Here is a 14147-nt window from a genome sequence, read left to right as displayed (position 1 = left end):
TAATGGAAAGATAATGAAATGCAGTTGTATTGTTATGTGACTTCCCTTTTGAAATGAGGCTTTGCAGGACTTTCCCACATTGTGTGAAACTACAATAAACAAAGGCAGTGAAGTTGTCAGTGAATGCATCACTGCAGACCCACTGTTCAAATTCACCACCTGGAGGAAAAAGAAAGGCTGACATCCTGCTTAACATCCTGACAAAGAGGAGACATGTCATTTATAAACAATCATAGTTTTAGATTTTTGCATAGTTTAGGAGTTGTCAATTTTGTTTGTATTTCTTTATTTATGTACAGTGTGTGTAAGGATTCTCATAATTGAGTTGTGCAGATGATCTCAGGTGCAGTTGTCTGATTCCCAGCTGACTTCCCATCATCCTTTGCGGGAGGGATAGAGGTCCCTGGCCACCTGATCCTGGAAGCCAGATTTAAAGAGTTGCATCATTTGCACTGCCAGACAACCTTTGTTTGCATCATACACTATATGTTGTTGTTGTTGTTGTTATTAGTAGTCGTGTCATTGTTATTATTAGTTGAGGAAAATAACACCCAACCTTTGTAAAAGCCCACTAATACCAAGGAAGAGCATTATTATACAGTATGACACAGTATGACTATGCTGACTAACCTTTGTGGGGGCTTCATCTGTTGGATAGTGTCAGGAAGTGGCTGCCTGAACGTCTCTGGCAGGAAGACGCACAAAAGAACGCTGAGCAGCGACAGAGACCCCACAACGATCCACGGCAGGTACTGATAGAAAACAGCTGGGGGAGAAAATCAGAGTTACGTCATATCATAAAAATGTGTGTATTTGAATATTGAGAATGATCCATGAGCATGTGAATCTGCTTTTAGAGAGTTCTGATACAATTTGGATGAACTACGCTTCCAAAAATCTAACCTACTGTTCATCACATCCCTGATGTCACCGCTGCTTCTAATTACTTCTGTAGTATTTGTATAAAATATGAGTTTAAACCATGAATCATTTGTTCAAACAACTTAAATGTGTAAGATAAAAAAAAGGTTTTTATTCATATAGTACAGGGCTATTCAACTAAAATTTCCAGAGGGTCAGCTTTTCGGAAGGCTGTCCAGCCAGTGGGCGGGTCAACCCCTGTACTACTATTTTGTGTTGCATGTACAGTAAACAGATACAAATAGATAGAAAATTATAAAAATTAATTAGCACTTAGGCCACGATTTATTGATTTATTGATTTATTTATAATAACTGCTAGTTTTGTGCGAAAAGTGTAAGTTACAAAACCACCAACAATATTTGCAAACGAATGACTTGACATTCTTGAAAGTCAGCATCGTCCTGAACAAGGATGCGTTGAAAATATTTTCAAACCTGTTAAGGAATAATTTGAATGAATTTTTGAAATTCGGGAAATGATCCATTTGCCCTGATAAACTTTGACAGTGAGCGGACTTTCTTAAAAAAAAAAAAAAAAAAAGTATCTTGGAATGACTTGAAATTTTCTATAGTAATAGTCGGCATCGTCCTGAAAAAAGGATCAGTTGAAAATATTTGAAAACCTCTAAAGGAATAAGTTTAATGAATTATTTAAATTAGGGAAATTATCCATTTGCAACATTCAGGTACAATACAATTTGTGTATAGTGCAAAAAGGTCACAGTTACAGTACCACCAACAAAATTAGAGGTAACAATATAAACAACATTAAGGTGCAATGGCCACAAAAGGCTATTTTTGCAGAAATATAAGTAACAGTACCAATAATATTCAGGTACAATTGCTGCAGTTGGCTCTTAGTTCAAAATATTCTGGTACATACATAGGCTGCCTACAATTACAGCTGTACTAGTATTTGCCAAAAAGGGACGCAAAGTGTCAGAAATAGGCGAAGCTACGGTTTTATTGGCTTTTTCAATAATACATTCATTATTTATGGGTTAATGGGCCGCGGGACGGTCCAAATTGCTTGAAGGGCTCAGTTCTGGCCCCCGGGGCCTGAAGTTGAATAGATGAGAGTCTCACCGAGCTGCATCAAGTATGGAGAAAGAGAGGAGCCGGCTCTGGAGAACATGGCACAGGAGGACATCGCTATGTTCCTGATGACTGTGGGCCAGATCTCACCAGTAAACACATACATCACTCCAGTGCCGGCCACAAGGCCATATTTACCCAGCAGCACCAGAGTCAGGGTGAGAGCTGGGAGACCTGCAGAGAGGATGGTAACAGCCCGGTCATGAGGGAATCATACAAACAATTGTATGAGTACAGGCAAAGGCTGAGGTTTGTTAGTGGTGTGCACACGTTTGTAATAAGAGGGCTGTTTTTAAGAGTTTGGATGGTTTTAAATGAGCAAAATTACCTGAGCCAAGGAATTAAATGAATGATAGTATTTGCCTGGTTTACAAAAGTTAAGCATGGAGGGCTCCTAGTAATTCCCTGCTACAGTTGAGAGAAGTTTACACTCCTGTCCAATTTGTTTCTACACTGGAATACTAGGGATTACTGGATTGTTCATGCAATTCAGTAATGATTTGCTACATTGTATTGTCCTTTACATCATAATCTGGGACTGTTGCTGAAATTCCACATGGAACTTAAAGATGCATTATGTAATAAATCTAAATCAACTGGCCATAAAATCCTCCTAATATGTCACAGAGACTCAGGAATAATGTTCATATAACAAACTGAACTCACCAACAACAACAGTACAGACAAAATATTTGCATTAAAAAAATTTTTTTGCAGACTGCAAATCATGTTTTGGCATGTGGCGCCACCTACTGCCGTCTACCAATCGTTGCAGTCAGTAGACTCTCAGCTGCCGAGCAACCACGGGTTGCCAGTTATGTCAGAAAACGAAACCTCTGTATTTTGAATTTTAATGTAGTAACCATTTTTGGCCACATTCTTACATATGGCACCTTTAAACATTTCGCTCTACTCTGTTAAATATACTGTAAACTCGTCTCAGGTGTTAAAATGGCTCCTGTGGAAGTTTAAACCTGTAATAAAAAACACAACACATTTCCTCTTAGAGGATTAACAAAGTCTTCTGCTTCTTTTCCTTCTAGTATCTCTGTTGAACTGTTTCTGAAAAGTCAACCAGGCTTATCTTTAGATAGACAGTGTTTAATCTATTGTTTATAATAAAGGTAACAAACTAGAAATGCTAGAAATAAAGGATCCACTGTTTCAAAAGTGAAAAATAAAATATAATTGCACCTGTAAATATGATAATTTTGCAGCTGTGATTATTGTGTTGAGGTGAATTGTTGTTTTCATTTTGAAACAAAATGTATATATAATATATATATATATTTAAAGACAGAAGAAAAAACAAACAGGAGGACATTTATACTTCACAGTAACTCACTGTGTGGAGTGACCTGGATGAGGAACAGTGCTAGCGCCCCCAGCAGGGTGAAGCAGATATATGGCATGCGGCGAGGAAGACTTCGTGCTGCCAACCAGGTGCTAGCAAAAGCTGGGAGCTCAACAGCTGACAACAGGATGTAGTTTAAGTAAGGGTTTCCACTGAGGCTTGACAAGTTGAACGATAATCCAAAGATACTTAAACTCAAAGAAAACCTGCAAACATTAAGATGAATTGGTGAAAGAAATATTGGTTGTGAGAAACTTCAGTATCGGTAACAGCATCAAGACGAAAGCAATCGACAAAGCACGCAATATTAGCTCAGCGATTTAGCCTCTTCTTACTTATCACTGATGAAAACATTTGAATAAAACTGCTGTAACTCACCAGATGAGCCACAGAATGAGCGTGATGTGTCGAACGTTTGTGGTCCTCAGAAGGTCCAGGATGCTGAAAGACTCTGCTTTCTGGGTTGTTGTCTTTTCAATCTGTAAAGAAACAGAAACTACAGCAGAATGGCCACCAGTGACCGTAAGACTGGGGTTCTAGGTTCTTACTTTAGGTGTTAGGAAGATGACCTGTGGAGGTTCCACTCGGTTCTCCAGAGCTGCTGACCTCAGCACGAGTTCTGCTTCCCTCAAACGGCCACGGGACACTAACCAGCGAGGAGACTCTGGAATCAACCTGGTGGACAGAGTATTAAAGCATGCACCACAGAGAAGTTTATATTTTCATGAGAGTTTTTATTTGTATAGTTTCACAGCTGGAGAACTTATGGCATATTTTATTCTTTCCTCCTACTTCAAAAACGTCACTAAACAAACTACTTCCTCATAAAGCACATACGATCTAGCTCATCTTACCACCAGAGAGGAATACAGGCCACACCAGGCACAGCCATGATCAGAGTCAAGTGTCTCCAACTCCTGACCAGATAGGCAGTAGTTGGCAGCATAATTGTTGAAATCACGGAGACGAAGGGCAAACACAGGTTGGAGAAGAGAAGTCGGGTTGAGCCCATCAAGATTTCTGAACCTGTGGAATTAGCACTGTTAAAGTAGAATCAGAGGCGATTCTAGAGTCTGTATAGGCCCTAAGCAAACATCCCCAGTGTTCATCACCATTATGTTATAAATAATCTGACACCAACGAAAAATGTAAGAGTTCAAAATATTTTTTTTTTCCCGAAATGAATGAAATAACCTTGAAAAAACCTTGTAAATTAAAAAGTATGTGAAAATGTAAATGTAAAGAACAATAAAATAGTGTAAATAGCTTTAAAAAACTATATAAACTTAGTAAAAAAAAATACATAACACTGTAAAGAACCCACATTATAAAACAATATAAATATATAGAACAATAAAATACTGTAAATAACTGAAAAAAAAACATATACATTAAGTAAAGAAAAAAAAGATGCATTACACTGTAAATAATTCTCTTCCAATTATTTTCCAACTTGCAGAACGATAACTTCACACAGGTTAAAGTGAGGTGGGGCCTCTTTAGGGAGGTTTACTACTGAGATGTCATTGTTGTTTAAGGGGGACGGGGAGGAGGCTGCTCACTGCACATTTCAGTAAAAACAGCCCTCGGGCTCCGAGTGTCGGGGGGCCCCCTATCAGCTCGGGGGCCCCAAGCAGTTGCCTGCCCTTGCCTGTTCACAAGCTGCGCCTCTGAGTACAATCACAGACGGGCTTGCTGTACGTTGTGTTTTTGTTTGGTTTCCTTTCCCTGTCATCTATACAAAACCTAACTAGAGTTTTAATAATATAAACAACAGAATAACACGTGATGATGAAGATAATGGTAGGAGGAGAAGTCTTACCCAGTACAAATGCAACTACGTAGCCGGAAATCTGACCCATACCCAGAAAAAAGAAGAGCAGAGTGAAGACGGGCCATGAGGGAGCAAAACTCAGAGCAGCGCTGAAGATGCTGACAATAGTGATGGCACCAAACAGAACAGGCTTCCTGCCAATTCTGAAGAACAGACATAACAGAGCGGAGTCAGCATCAACAGCAACATCAAAGAGTCAAAGGAGAGAAACACCTGATGGAGGACATTTTCTGCAAAATCAGTCCATGGAAACGTTACCAAGAAGATTGGAAAGTGTGAACAGAGAGTGAAATGTACCGGTCAGCAATCTGTCCAGAGATGAGGCATCCACACTGTCCTCCCAGGAAGAAGACGAGGGAGGTCAGAGGTGTTTTCCACTGGTCACTGCACACCAGGCTGAACTGCAAGACAAGTGATATACAGAAGCTGACAAGTCAAGCTACAAGCTGGAATAACATCAGACAGAAAGAGTAGAATGCAGAGCAGACATCAGAGTACAACCCTAGACACAAAACAACCATAAAATCAAATCCTGGAAAAGAGTTAATGGTCCAGTGTGTAAGTAACATTTAGGATGGTTTGTGTAACTGTATAATCGCTTTAATATAACATTCATTTGGTTATATGACGCCACCTTTGTGCCACTGATGTTACTACAGCAACATGAAGTCAAAAACCAGAGTGCAAGCGAAGGCCACATTTGATTTCAGTCATTCTCACACACTGCAACTTTAAAATAAAGACCAGTTCCGAGATTGTCTTGACCAGATATATATCTCTGATACCTCATTCCTCGACCCACATTTAGGATCCACTATATCCTAGTTCATTGGACCAATAGCATCCATCCTCTGTGAGATGTGTCTTAGTCCAACTCTTTTTAACTTGGTTTCTCAGAATAGCTTTAAATCTTAAGAGCCAGCGTCTCCAGTGTAACTTCTTTAAATCTGTTTTCAGCGACAGCCCTCAGTGTCCTGCACTCCATCTGCCAAGTTCTGTAAAGTGCATCTCTTTCAGTTTTCCAGAATCTGACTGACAATAATGATCTTTATAAACGGTCTCTCGATGTCTAAGTCCCCCTGATCCCATTACCCTATAATTGTTTCTTGTGAAAATATTCAGACTCTTAAATCCATCCATCCATTATCTACCGCTTTATTCTCCACCAGAGGGTCGTGGGGGTGCAGAGCCTATCTCAGCTGACATTGGGCGATAGGCAGGGTTCACCCTGGACAGTTCATCAGTCCATCACAGGGTCACATATAGAGACAAACAACCATTCACTCAAACTCTCTCAGATTTAGTAAACATTCTAGATTCATTTCCATTTATTTAAGCCATAAAATGCCCAGTCACTCAATTACTAAGTGGATTATTATAATATATTTGTTTTTATTATGACACAGACATTAAAGCAGCAGATAAGAGTGTATTCAGGAAACCCCAGTTCAGTCATTTCCAGTTTACTTCAGGTTAAGTCAATGATTGGTGACATTCTGGAGTTTAAACATTAATATACAGTAGGAAGGAGGATGAATGTTATGGTCACAGTAAAAACAGTGAAAACAAGAATGTCTGCTTATATTATGACTGAAGTCAGTACCTCAGTGACAGCAGTAGATTCAAAGTACTCATTACTGTAGATCCATCCATCTTTACAGTCCTCCTGCGTCAGGTTAGAGAGGAGGAACTCCAGTTCCAGCACAGTCAGGTTCTGGATGTGAATATTTTCCACTGCAGACAGATTCTGGAGCTTCTCCAGCTCATACCGGCTACAGCTGCTCCTCTCTGACCTCCCAGCCTCATTCTGTCCAGGAAACAACATCATCATCATTTCTACTGGGTGGAGGTAAAAAAAACAACCACCAGACCAGACCTGATCGGTTTAAACCAGACCAGTTTTAACCTGAATGAGGATCAAAGACTGGCTCTAATTCAGAACTTTACAGTAAATTATTAGCTGACTGCATATAACATTTATTTATTTAAAACCCAGTATATCCCACAGAGCAGAACGGTAACAGGTTTGCTTTCTTCTTATATAGACACATAAATCCACTATCATTTGACATAAGTACCAAAATGCTGATGCAAATGCCAATAGTTGATGATAGCTGCCTATAATTATCCAAATATATAATTCATAAAATAGATGAATAATTCATACCTTATAGAAGTACCTGGATGTTTGTCAAATTGAACTCTTACTCGTCAAAATACTTCTCGCACAGGTATGGATCAGAAAGAAATTACAATAATGTAACGTCTACTTTTAATCATTTGGGGTTTTTTTCGCTGCTTTTCCACGAGTAAACTGGTGAATCATAACAATGAGGTCAGCAGTTTCTTATTGAGAACACTTGACATTTGTTGATTTGTCTCAAAAAAAATAAATAAATAAAAATAATGTTCATATTCATCACATTGTACCAGGGTGATGATGGTAGTTTAAGTGGCACATTATGCCAAAATGTGATCAAATCAGATTCCAGTGGGACGAGTGACCAGCGACAAGTGATTATTTGGATTGAGGTGAGATAAGAAACATTTGCATGAAGACAAAGAAGTCCAAATGTGAAGGGTGAGAGTGATCCCTCATTGAAAACTCTTAGGTCATGCAATGAAATCTTATTTATAGTTTGTTTGTGTGTTTTTTATTAAATAAAAAAAGGATATAAGACACTGTGTATTGCACATTCTTATATCCTCTGTACTGGAACATCAGCCAAAATGCTCTGTGTTCTAAGGGTTAATAAACCCAGGTGAATATTGTAGAACAATAATTTCTGAAATTAAATATTTTATTTATGTTATCCGGTCACATTTTAACATGAATTTCAGGCCAGTGATACATGCATCAACACAACAGTAGATGTAATGCAATATAATACACTCATGTGTCATATGTCACAGAATAACAATGAGGCACTTCAGTAGTTTTAAGAGTAAGAGTAAACACTTATAGTCCATACAAGGTTAATAATATCAAGACAAGGGGGGTTGGCTACAGTAAAAATGATCATTTGATTAGATTGGAATATGATGAAAAACAAATCTTAATTTGTCCCCATTTTATTGGTCACTTTCAGAATCATTCAGGCTTCTGCTTGGTGCTGACCTGTACTGGGATGCTGGCCTGGATCCAGTCCTGGCTCAGGTTGCTAAGGGCTGGGATAAGGCAGTGGTGAGGAGGGCTGGCCAACAGGAAGATGACGGAGAGGAGGATGTATCCACTGGGAACGGCGGTGAGACAGATCAAGAAGAGAACTCTCCTTTGAAACGGGCCCCAAGTCCCCAGAAACGACACCGACTCCTCGTAACTCTGCATTTTACTGGAAAATTAAACTTTCTTCTGGGCTATTTGTTAGCGACACCCTGTGGTCAACGGTGTTTCAATCACAGTCACAGAAGCAGCCATGACTGTACGTACACAACAAATGTCTTTTGTAAAAATACACTTGGTGTTAAATTTAGGAACATTATTACTCTGTCGAGGTACAATTATTATTATGACGTGGGAAAAAAAATGTGATGTTTTAAAAATGAAGGGCTATAGCATAAAAAACTGTTAATGCAATCTCCAACACCAATGAATTTAAATAGTATGACAGCACACCTGTTGTTGCTGTCTCTACTTCTCATCGCAGGATCTCTCTTTTATCCAGACAAAAAAGAAAACTCCGCCTCTTTCCTCCTCCTTATGACCATATGACAGACAGTTTAACTTCCCTGCATTGGTAACGCCTTTGAGAAATAGATTTAAGTACGACTTTCAAGGCTTTATCTGATTTCTCTCCCTCGCACACATTAAACACAAGAGATAGAAACTAAGCGTACATCGTTTAAATAACTTCATTGACCACAATTGGACTAAAGCGTGTCGTCTTACTCCCCCTGTCTGAATTAACTCATCACTGTAATTTAGTCATTGTGTGTTTGAAGGCTGCCATGCATGACACCAACTGTCCAATCGTGCCTACGAACACTACTGTATGAAGCCTTCTCATCTTTAACTGGCCTGATTATTTATTGCCACAGGAAAGAGAATTCCATCAATGATCAAACCAGTTAAGATCTTTCAGTCCATTCCATTCCAGCTCTGTCTGTTTGTTCATTTAAGACTGTGTACGATAACATTTTTGACAGTAATGAATCAATCAAATGAAAAAAATAACTTTCTCTGAGATCTCAAAAGATTTTTAAAAGATCAACTGATTTGAATTTAGGGAGTCATCACCAAAGCTCCATCTACATGTGCTCACACACCTGGTTATAAACGGAGTAGCCTGCGTTCCATCACTCTTTACTCACACTTTGCTTCTTATTGTCTGTTAACATGTCATACATATGTTCTGCTGTACGTGAGTTTGTGTGTGTGTCACTGTGTTCTATCCAGGACTGAGTGTGTAACACGTTGTCAATGTGTCGCTGTGGTTTAGTGAAAAAGTAACTGTGTTGAGTCATAAGTGTGTCAGAGAGTAAACCACAAAAAGGTCAGACACTGTTGTCTCTGCTGCTGTTTGGCTTCTTTTTTTTTTTTCTGGCAGAAAGTGTTTCTGTAGTTGTTCTGATCTGTGTGTGTGTGTGTGTGTGTGTGTGTGTGTGTGTGTGTGTGTGTGTGTGTGTGTAGTTCACATAAGGACCAAAGTCTGGTCTTTATGGAGCAGAAATGCTCTCAGACTCAAGGACATACAGAAATATTGAGGTCATTCTGAGGCGTCTGCGCTATCATGAGACAAACTGGTGGTGATGAAAAGCAAGTTCGTGAGAAACATAAAAAGTTAGCTCTGATTTTTATAAAGCATCAGTGTCATCACTAATCAACATCGCAACATCATTTTCAGCACAAAACATCCAGAACATGACGTACAAATGATAGCATTTAAAGGTGCATTATGTAATAAATGATAAAATCCTCCTAATATGTCACAGAGACTCAGGAATAATGTTCATATAACAAACTGAACTCACCAACAACAACAGTACAGACAAAATATTTGCATTAAAAAATATATTTTGCAGACTGCAAATCATGTTTATGTTTTGAAATCATGTTTTGGCATGTGGCGCCACCTACAGCCGTTTACCAATCATTGCAGTCAGTAGAGTCTCAGTTGCCGAGCAACCACGAGTTGCCAGTTACGTCAGAAAACGAAACCTAAAAGACCTCTGTATTTTGAATTTGAATGTAGTAACTGTTTTTGGCCACATTCTTACATATGGCACCTTTAAAATGACAGCACTGTAACAATGTGCTAATAGTAAAGTCATAGTTTTTGAAACAGACAATAGTATTATGGTAATGCCATAAAAATATGATTTTCACAAGGTTTTCAGTTGTAATGATTATGGACTAGAATGAACCAGGGCGACAATTTGAAGAGAAAAGTTAACATTCGACTAAACACTAAACACTTTTGCCAAACCAAAAGCATTCCAGCTAAACTAACCTCTGTCTTGGATTACATTCTGAAGTATCAGAACTGGATTAGACTGGACTATGGCAGCTTGTTTAATGGAAATTTACTTTTTTACTTTAGGAAAAAAGTGAATCAAATGATGTGCAACCAGTTCATTCCAAGCATGGACAGAACAAACACACACTCAAACACTGTGATGGCTCCAACAAAGAGGACACGTTTGTTACATCTAGAAACAGAGCTTTATTTTAAACAGTGCATCATTTGTGTTATTTTAATATTGCAACTAAGCTCAGTGTCAACACTCAGACTTGTGTGTAGATACTGTCAGGTCAGTGTTGGTGACAGTGGAGCAGCAGCTGATCTGTACATTATTGCATCACAATGACATCTTTAGAGGAGGAAGTTCACTTGAAGAACTGAGAGCTTTGTTTTCAACCAGATGCTCAGTAAAGGTTCATCAGCTTCAACATGGATTTGACACTTCTTTGACTTCTTACAGTTTCATGTTGATGGAAGTACTGCACCGTGAGAACAAATACTGCATAGATACTCACACAGAGTATCTTACTTTTTTTCGTTATTGGAGGATGGAGATGCTTCAAGTTATTCAGGAAGCACAAACACTGACCAGAAAACACAGATCAATTTGAAACCATAGAAAAACCAGTTTGGTTAGTGACAGAGAAAGTATTTCTTTTCACATACTAAAGATATATGTGGTGTCTTTTATCAGTGAAGTCACATCAAGAAATTGTATTTTCATTCATATTTTTACATTTAATTGGTTTTTAGTGTATTATTTTCAGTAGTTTTACTTCAGTAGTGGTTTTTATCTGTAAATAAATAGTAAATATTTTCTTAAAATACAGGGCAAATAAATATTGTTCATAATGCTTTATACTGTATTTCATTACAATTTTTTGTCTGTTGACAAAACAGTTGAAATTATCTTGATTGTTTAAAATTACACTTAACTTATCCTCTTACCTTTTTATCAAGTTGATGGAATATAATAATTATTAATATGACTTATTGATTGATGTATTTCTTTGTGTTCTTGTATGGAAAAGACTCTCATAAATGACCTCACCATCAAAGAACAAGGAGCTTATTATTAGGGTTTCGAGCACAAGATGTGTAGAAACTGAAGGAATTATTCTTTGTTTCCGAGGCCTTTCCCCTACAACAGAACTCACAGATGTTTTCGACCGCATCAATCCTGGTGGAAATTTACATGTGAAAGTCGTTCGATGAACAAATGTGAAAAATTGGATGTGAGACAAAAACGAAAATCATCTTTCATCAGGTGACTTTTTGTCGTGTTTCACGTCGTACATGGACGAAAGTTGCTGCACGTGTTAATCATGTCAGGATGGTCCAAAAAGTCAATGAGGACTTAGTCCAAAAGGAAGGCCGCCATCTTGGACTGAACGGCCATTTTTTGGTGATTATTGTTGTTGTTATTATTATTATAATAATAACTTTGTTTTATTGTTTTCTATGGTTTCACTTTGTTCTGTGACGACATTTTTACAACAGTCAAACAACCCTGACTTGGGAACGCCAGATCCAAAATTTCCTGCTAGTGCCCCCTACAGGCCGTAGTGGTCATTGTGTAAGTGATGGATGCATGGCAGCTTATTCTTGGGGGAAGTCAGTTTGACATAATCTAAACTAAAGTACATTTTAAGTGATTTCTTCTGAGCCATATTGCATAGTCTTCTTCAGTGAATGCAGCTGGATCAGGCTTCTTTACATTGACTACAGTTCTTGCATAAGATATAGATTAAAATGTTCACTGCTAAACCTAAAACTAATGCAATTATAATGTGAGACAAACTGCATTCATGTCCACCGTGCTGCCTTTTCCAAAGTGCCTTTTATTGTTTCCCTGATGAAAAGTTTTGTTTCAAATTTAGACTAAGACTAGACTGGGTTGTGTCTATGTGATTTGTAATGAATAAAACTTGATTTTAATGTGGTCTAAAAACACAAATAAAGGCTCCTGAGATGATGAATATGAAAATATGCATTTACAAACTATGTGGTAAATGAGGTAAAATACAAATATACCTCAGTGAACGAACATTAAAGACAACATCAGATCAGGCTCCAGGTGGCAGAGTTGATAGTTTGAAAGTTGTGAAAAAGCTTCTGTCAAATATTTACAACATATTTTGTCAAGTAAATAATCAATAAAAGCAGGAACAATTTCTTTTGTAAAAAGTGAATTAAGTCTTAAATTTTTCTTCCTATTTTGATAAAAGTTTGATGTTGTCATCATATGAAAGGGAAAGCTATAGTGATGAGGTTCTAACAACAGTCAGGACCAAAGGTCTGTTTATTTACTGTAAAAAGTGTCAGTGGAGACAACATGGATGAGGTTAAAGCAGAGATGTGGAGACAAACGCAGGAGTTAGAGACAGTTGGGGCGAAGAACATGGACATTATGTTCAATTCATTCAAAAATAAGATACTTTAGTCTTTTCTTTAAAAAAAAAGATTCTTGCAAATACATTAAGATGTGATGCTGTACAGGTGGATGTCAGTGTATAGAAAACAATGTTAATGTACAGAAAGCATGTTAATAGATGACATTTACTGAAGTATGACTTCATAAAAAAAAGATTAATCCTATTATTTTCTAAAGTTTTCATATTTTTAATGGGGAGTGAGAAATGTTCTGGTGTGTGTTGTTCATGTTGGGGCTGCTTGTACCTTTGACTTTTATATTTCTTGAATTCTGTCAGTGATCCTGGAACTTATTTTGCCACGGTGACGTCAGTGATAACGTTGGACTGGTCAAGAAAGACAAGAAACATAAAGATCAGACAAGTTGAAGACAAACTCACACAAAGACACATAATTATTATCTAAAACAAAGCATTTAAAACTCACACTAAACAATCCTCACAAAAATGAGTTCTATGAAAAATATACACTGTATTTTTGACATGTTTTGATAGTTTTCAGTAGGAACCATTATTGCCACTGACATGGTAGAGATGCTACCATTTCTATTCAGAAACACTTTGCTGGTTATTTTTCTTCTCGTGAGATTTGTCAACAGCTACAATAACAAAGAATAACAAAATCCTTATTCTTTGATTTCTTTTTCTTCACGTTGCAGTTTGTTTGCTCAAGAACATGAGTGTGGGGACGTCTGAGGGAGGACATCTTGCATTTGCAGTTGTCATTAAAGCAGTATTTCAAAATGGTGTGCGAGGTCCGCTCCTCCTCCTCCTCCTCCTCCTCCTCCTCCTCCAGGAGGAAAAATAGCTTCTTGTCCCTTGTGATAAAAGTCTTGAAGTGACTGAATTCTCTATTCAGGCATTTGCTCAAACAGAATCAACCCCCTCTAATCTGTGAGGACATAATGTAACCGGAACCAGGCTCTGGGTCAAGAATATATTACAGGCCCTGCAAAATTAAAAAAGTCTGCCGTCTTTGTGTCTTCATCCTGAGTGATTCCTCCCAAATTGTGGATTGGATAAAAGAAAAAAAATCCAGTTTCATTG

At 37.9% G+C, this 14147-nt stretch overlaps 1 protein-coding gene across 1 annotated transcript; it reads right to left on the bottom strand.

Annotated features, from left to right (window-relative positions):
• Nucleotides 1-314: 314 nt before the first annotated feature.
• On the bottom strand, nucleotides 315-8534 carry LOC310926919 (solute carrier family 22 member 4-like; the record flags this gene model as incomplete). The annotated part of the gene is made up of 11 exons (XM_083889131.1): nucleotides 315-417; nucleotides 631-766; nucleotides 2010-2192; nucleotides 3364-3578; nucleotides 3751-3851; nucleotides 3921-4047; nucleotides 4227-4398; nucleotides 5195-5349; nucleotides 5504-5607; nucleotides 6810-7013; nucleotides 8325-8534. 11 exons carry the CDS (start codon nucleotides 8532-8534, stop codon nucleotides 315-317), a joined length of 1710 nt encoding a protein of 569 aa, XP_083745257.1.
• Nucleotides 8535-14147: the final 5613 nt, after the last annotated feature.

This window comes from Microchirus variegatus, assembly GCF_963457635.1.
Source record: "Microchirus variegatus genome assembly, chromosome: 5".
Taxonomy (NCBI): domain Eukaryota; kingdom Metazoa; phylum Chordata; class Actinopteri; order Pleuronectiformes; family Soleidae; genus Microchirus; species Microchirus variegatus.
This window is presented reverse-complemented; position numbering and strand designations above follow the sequence as displayed.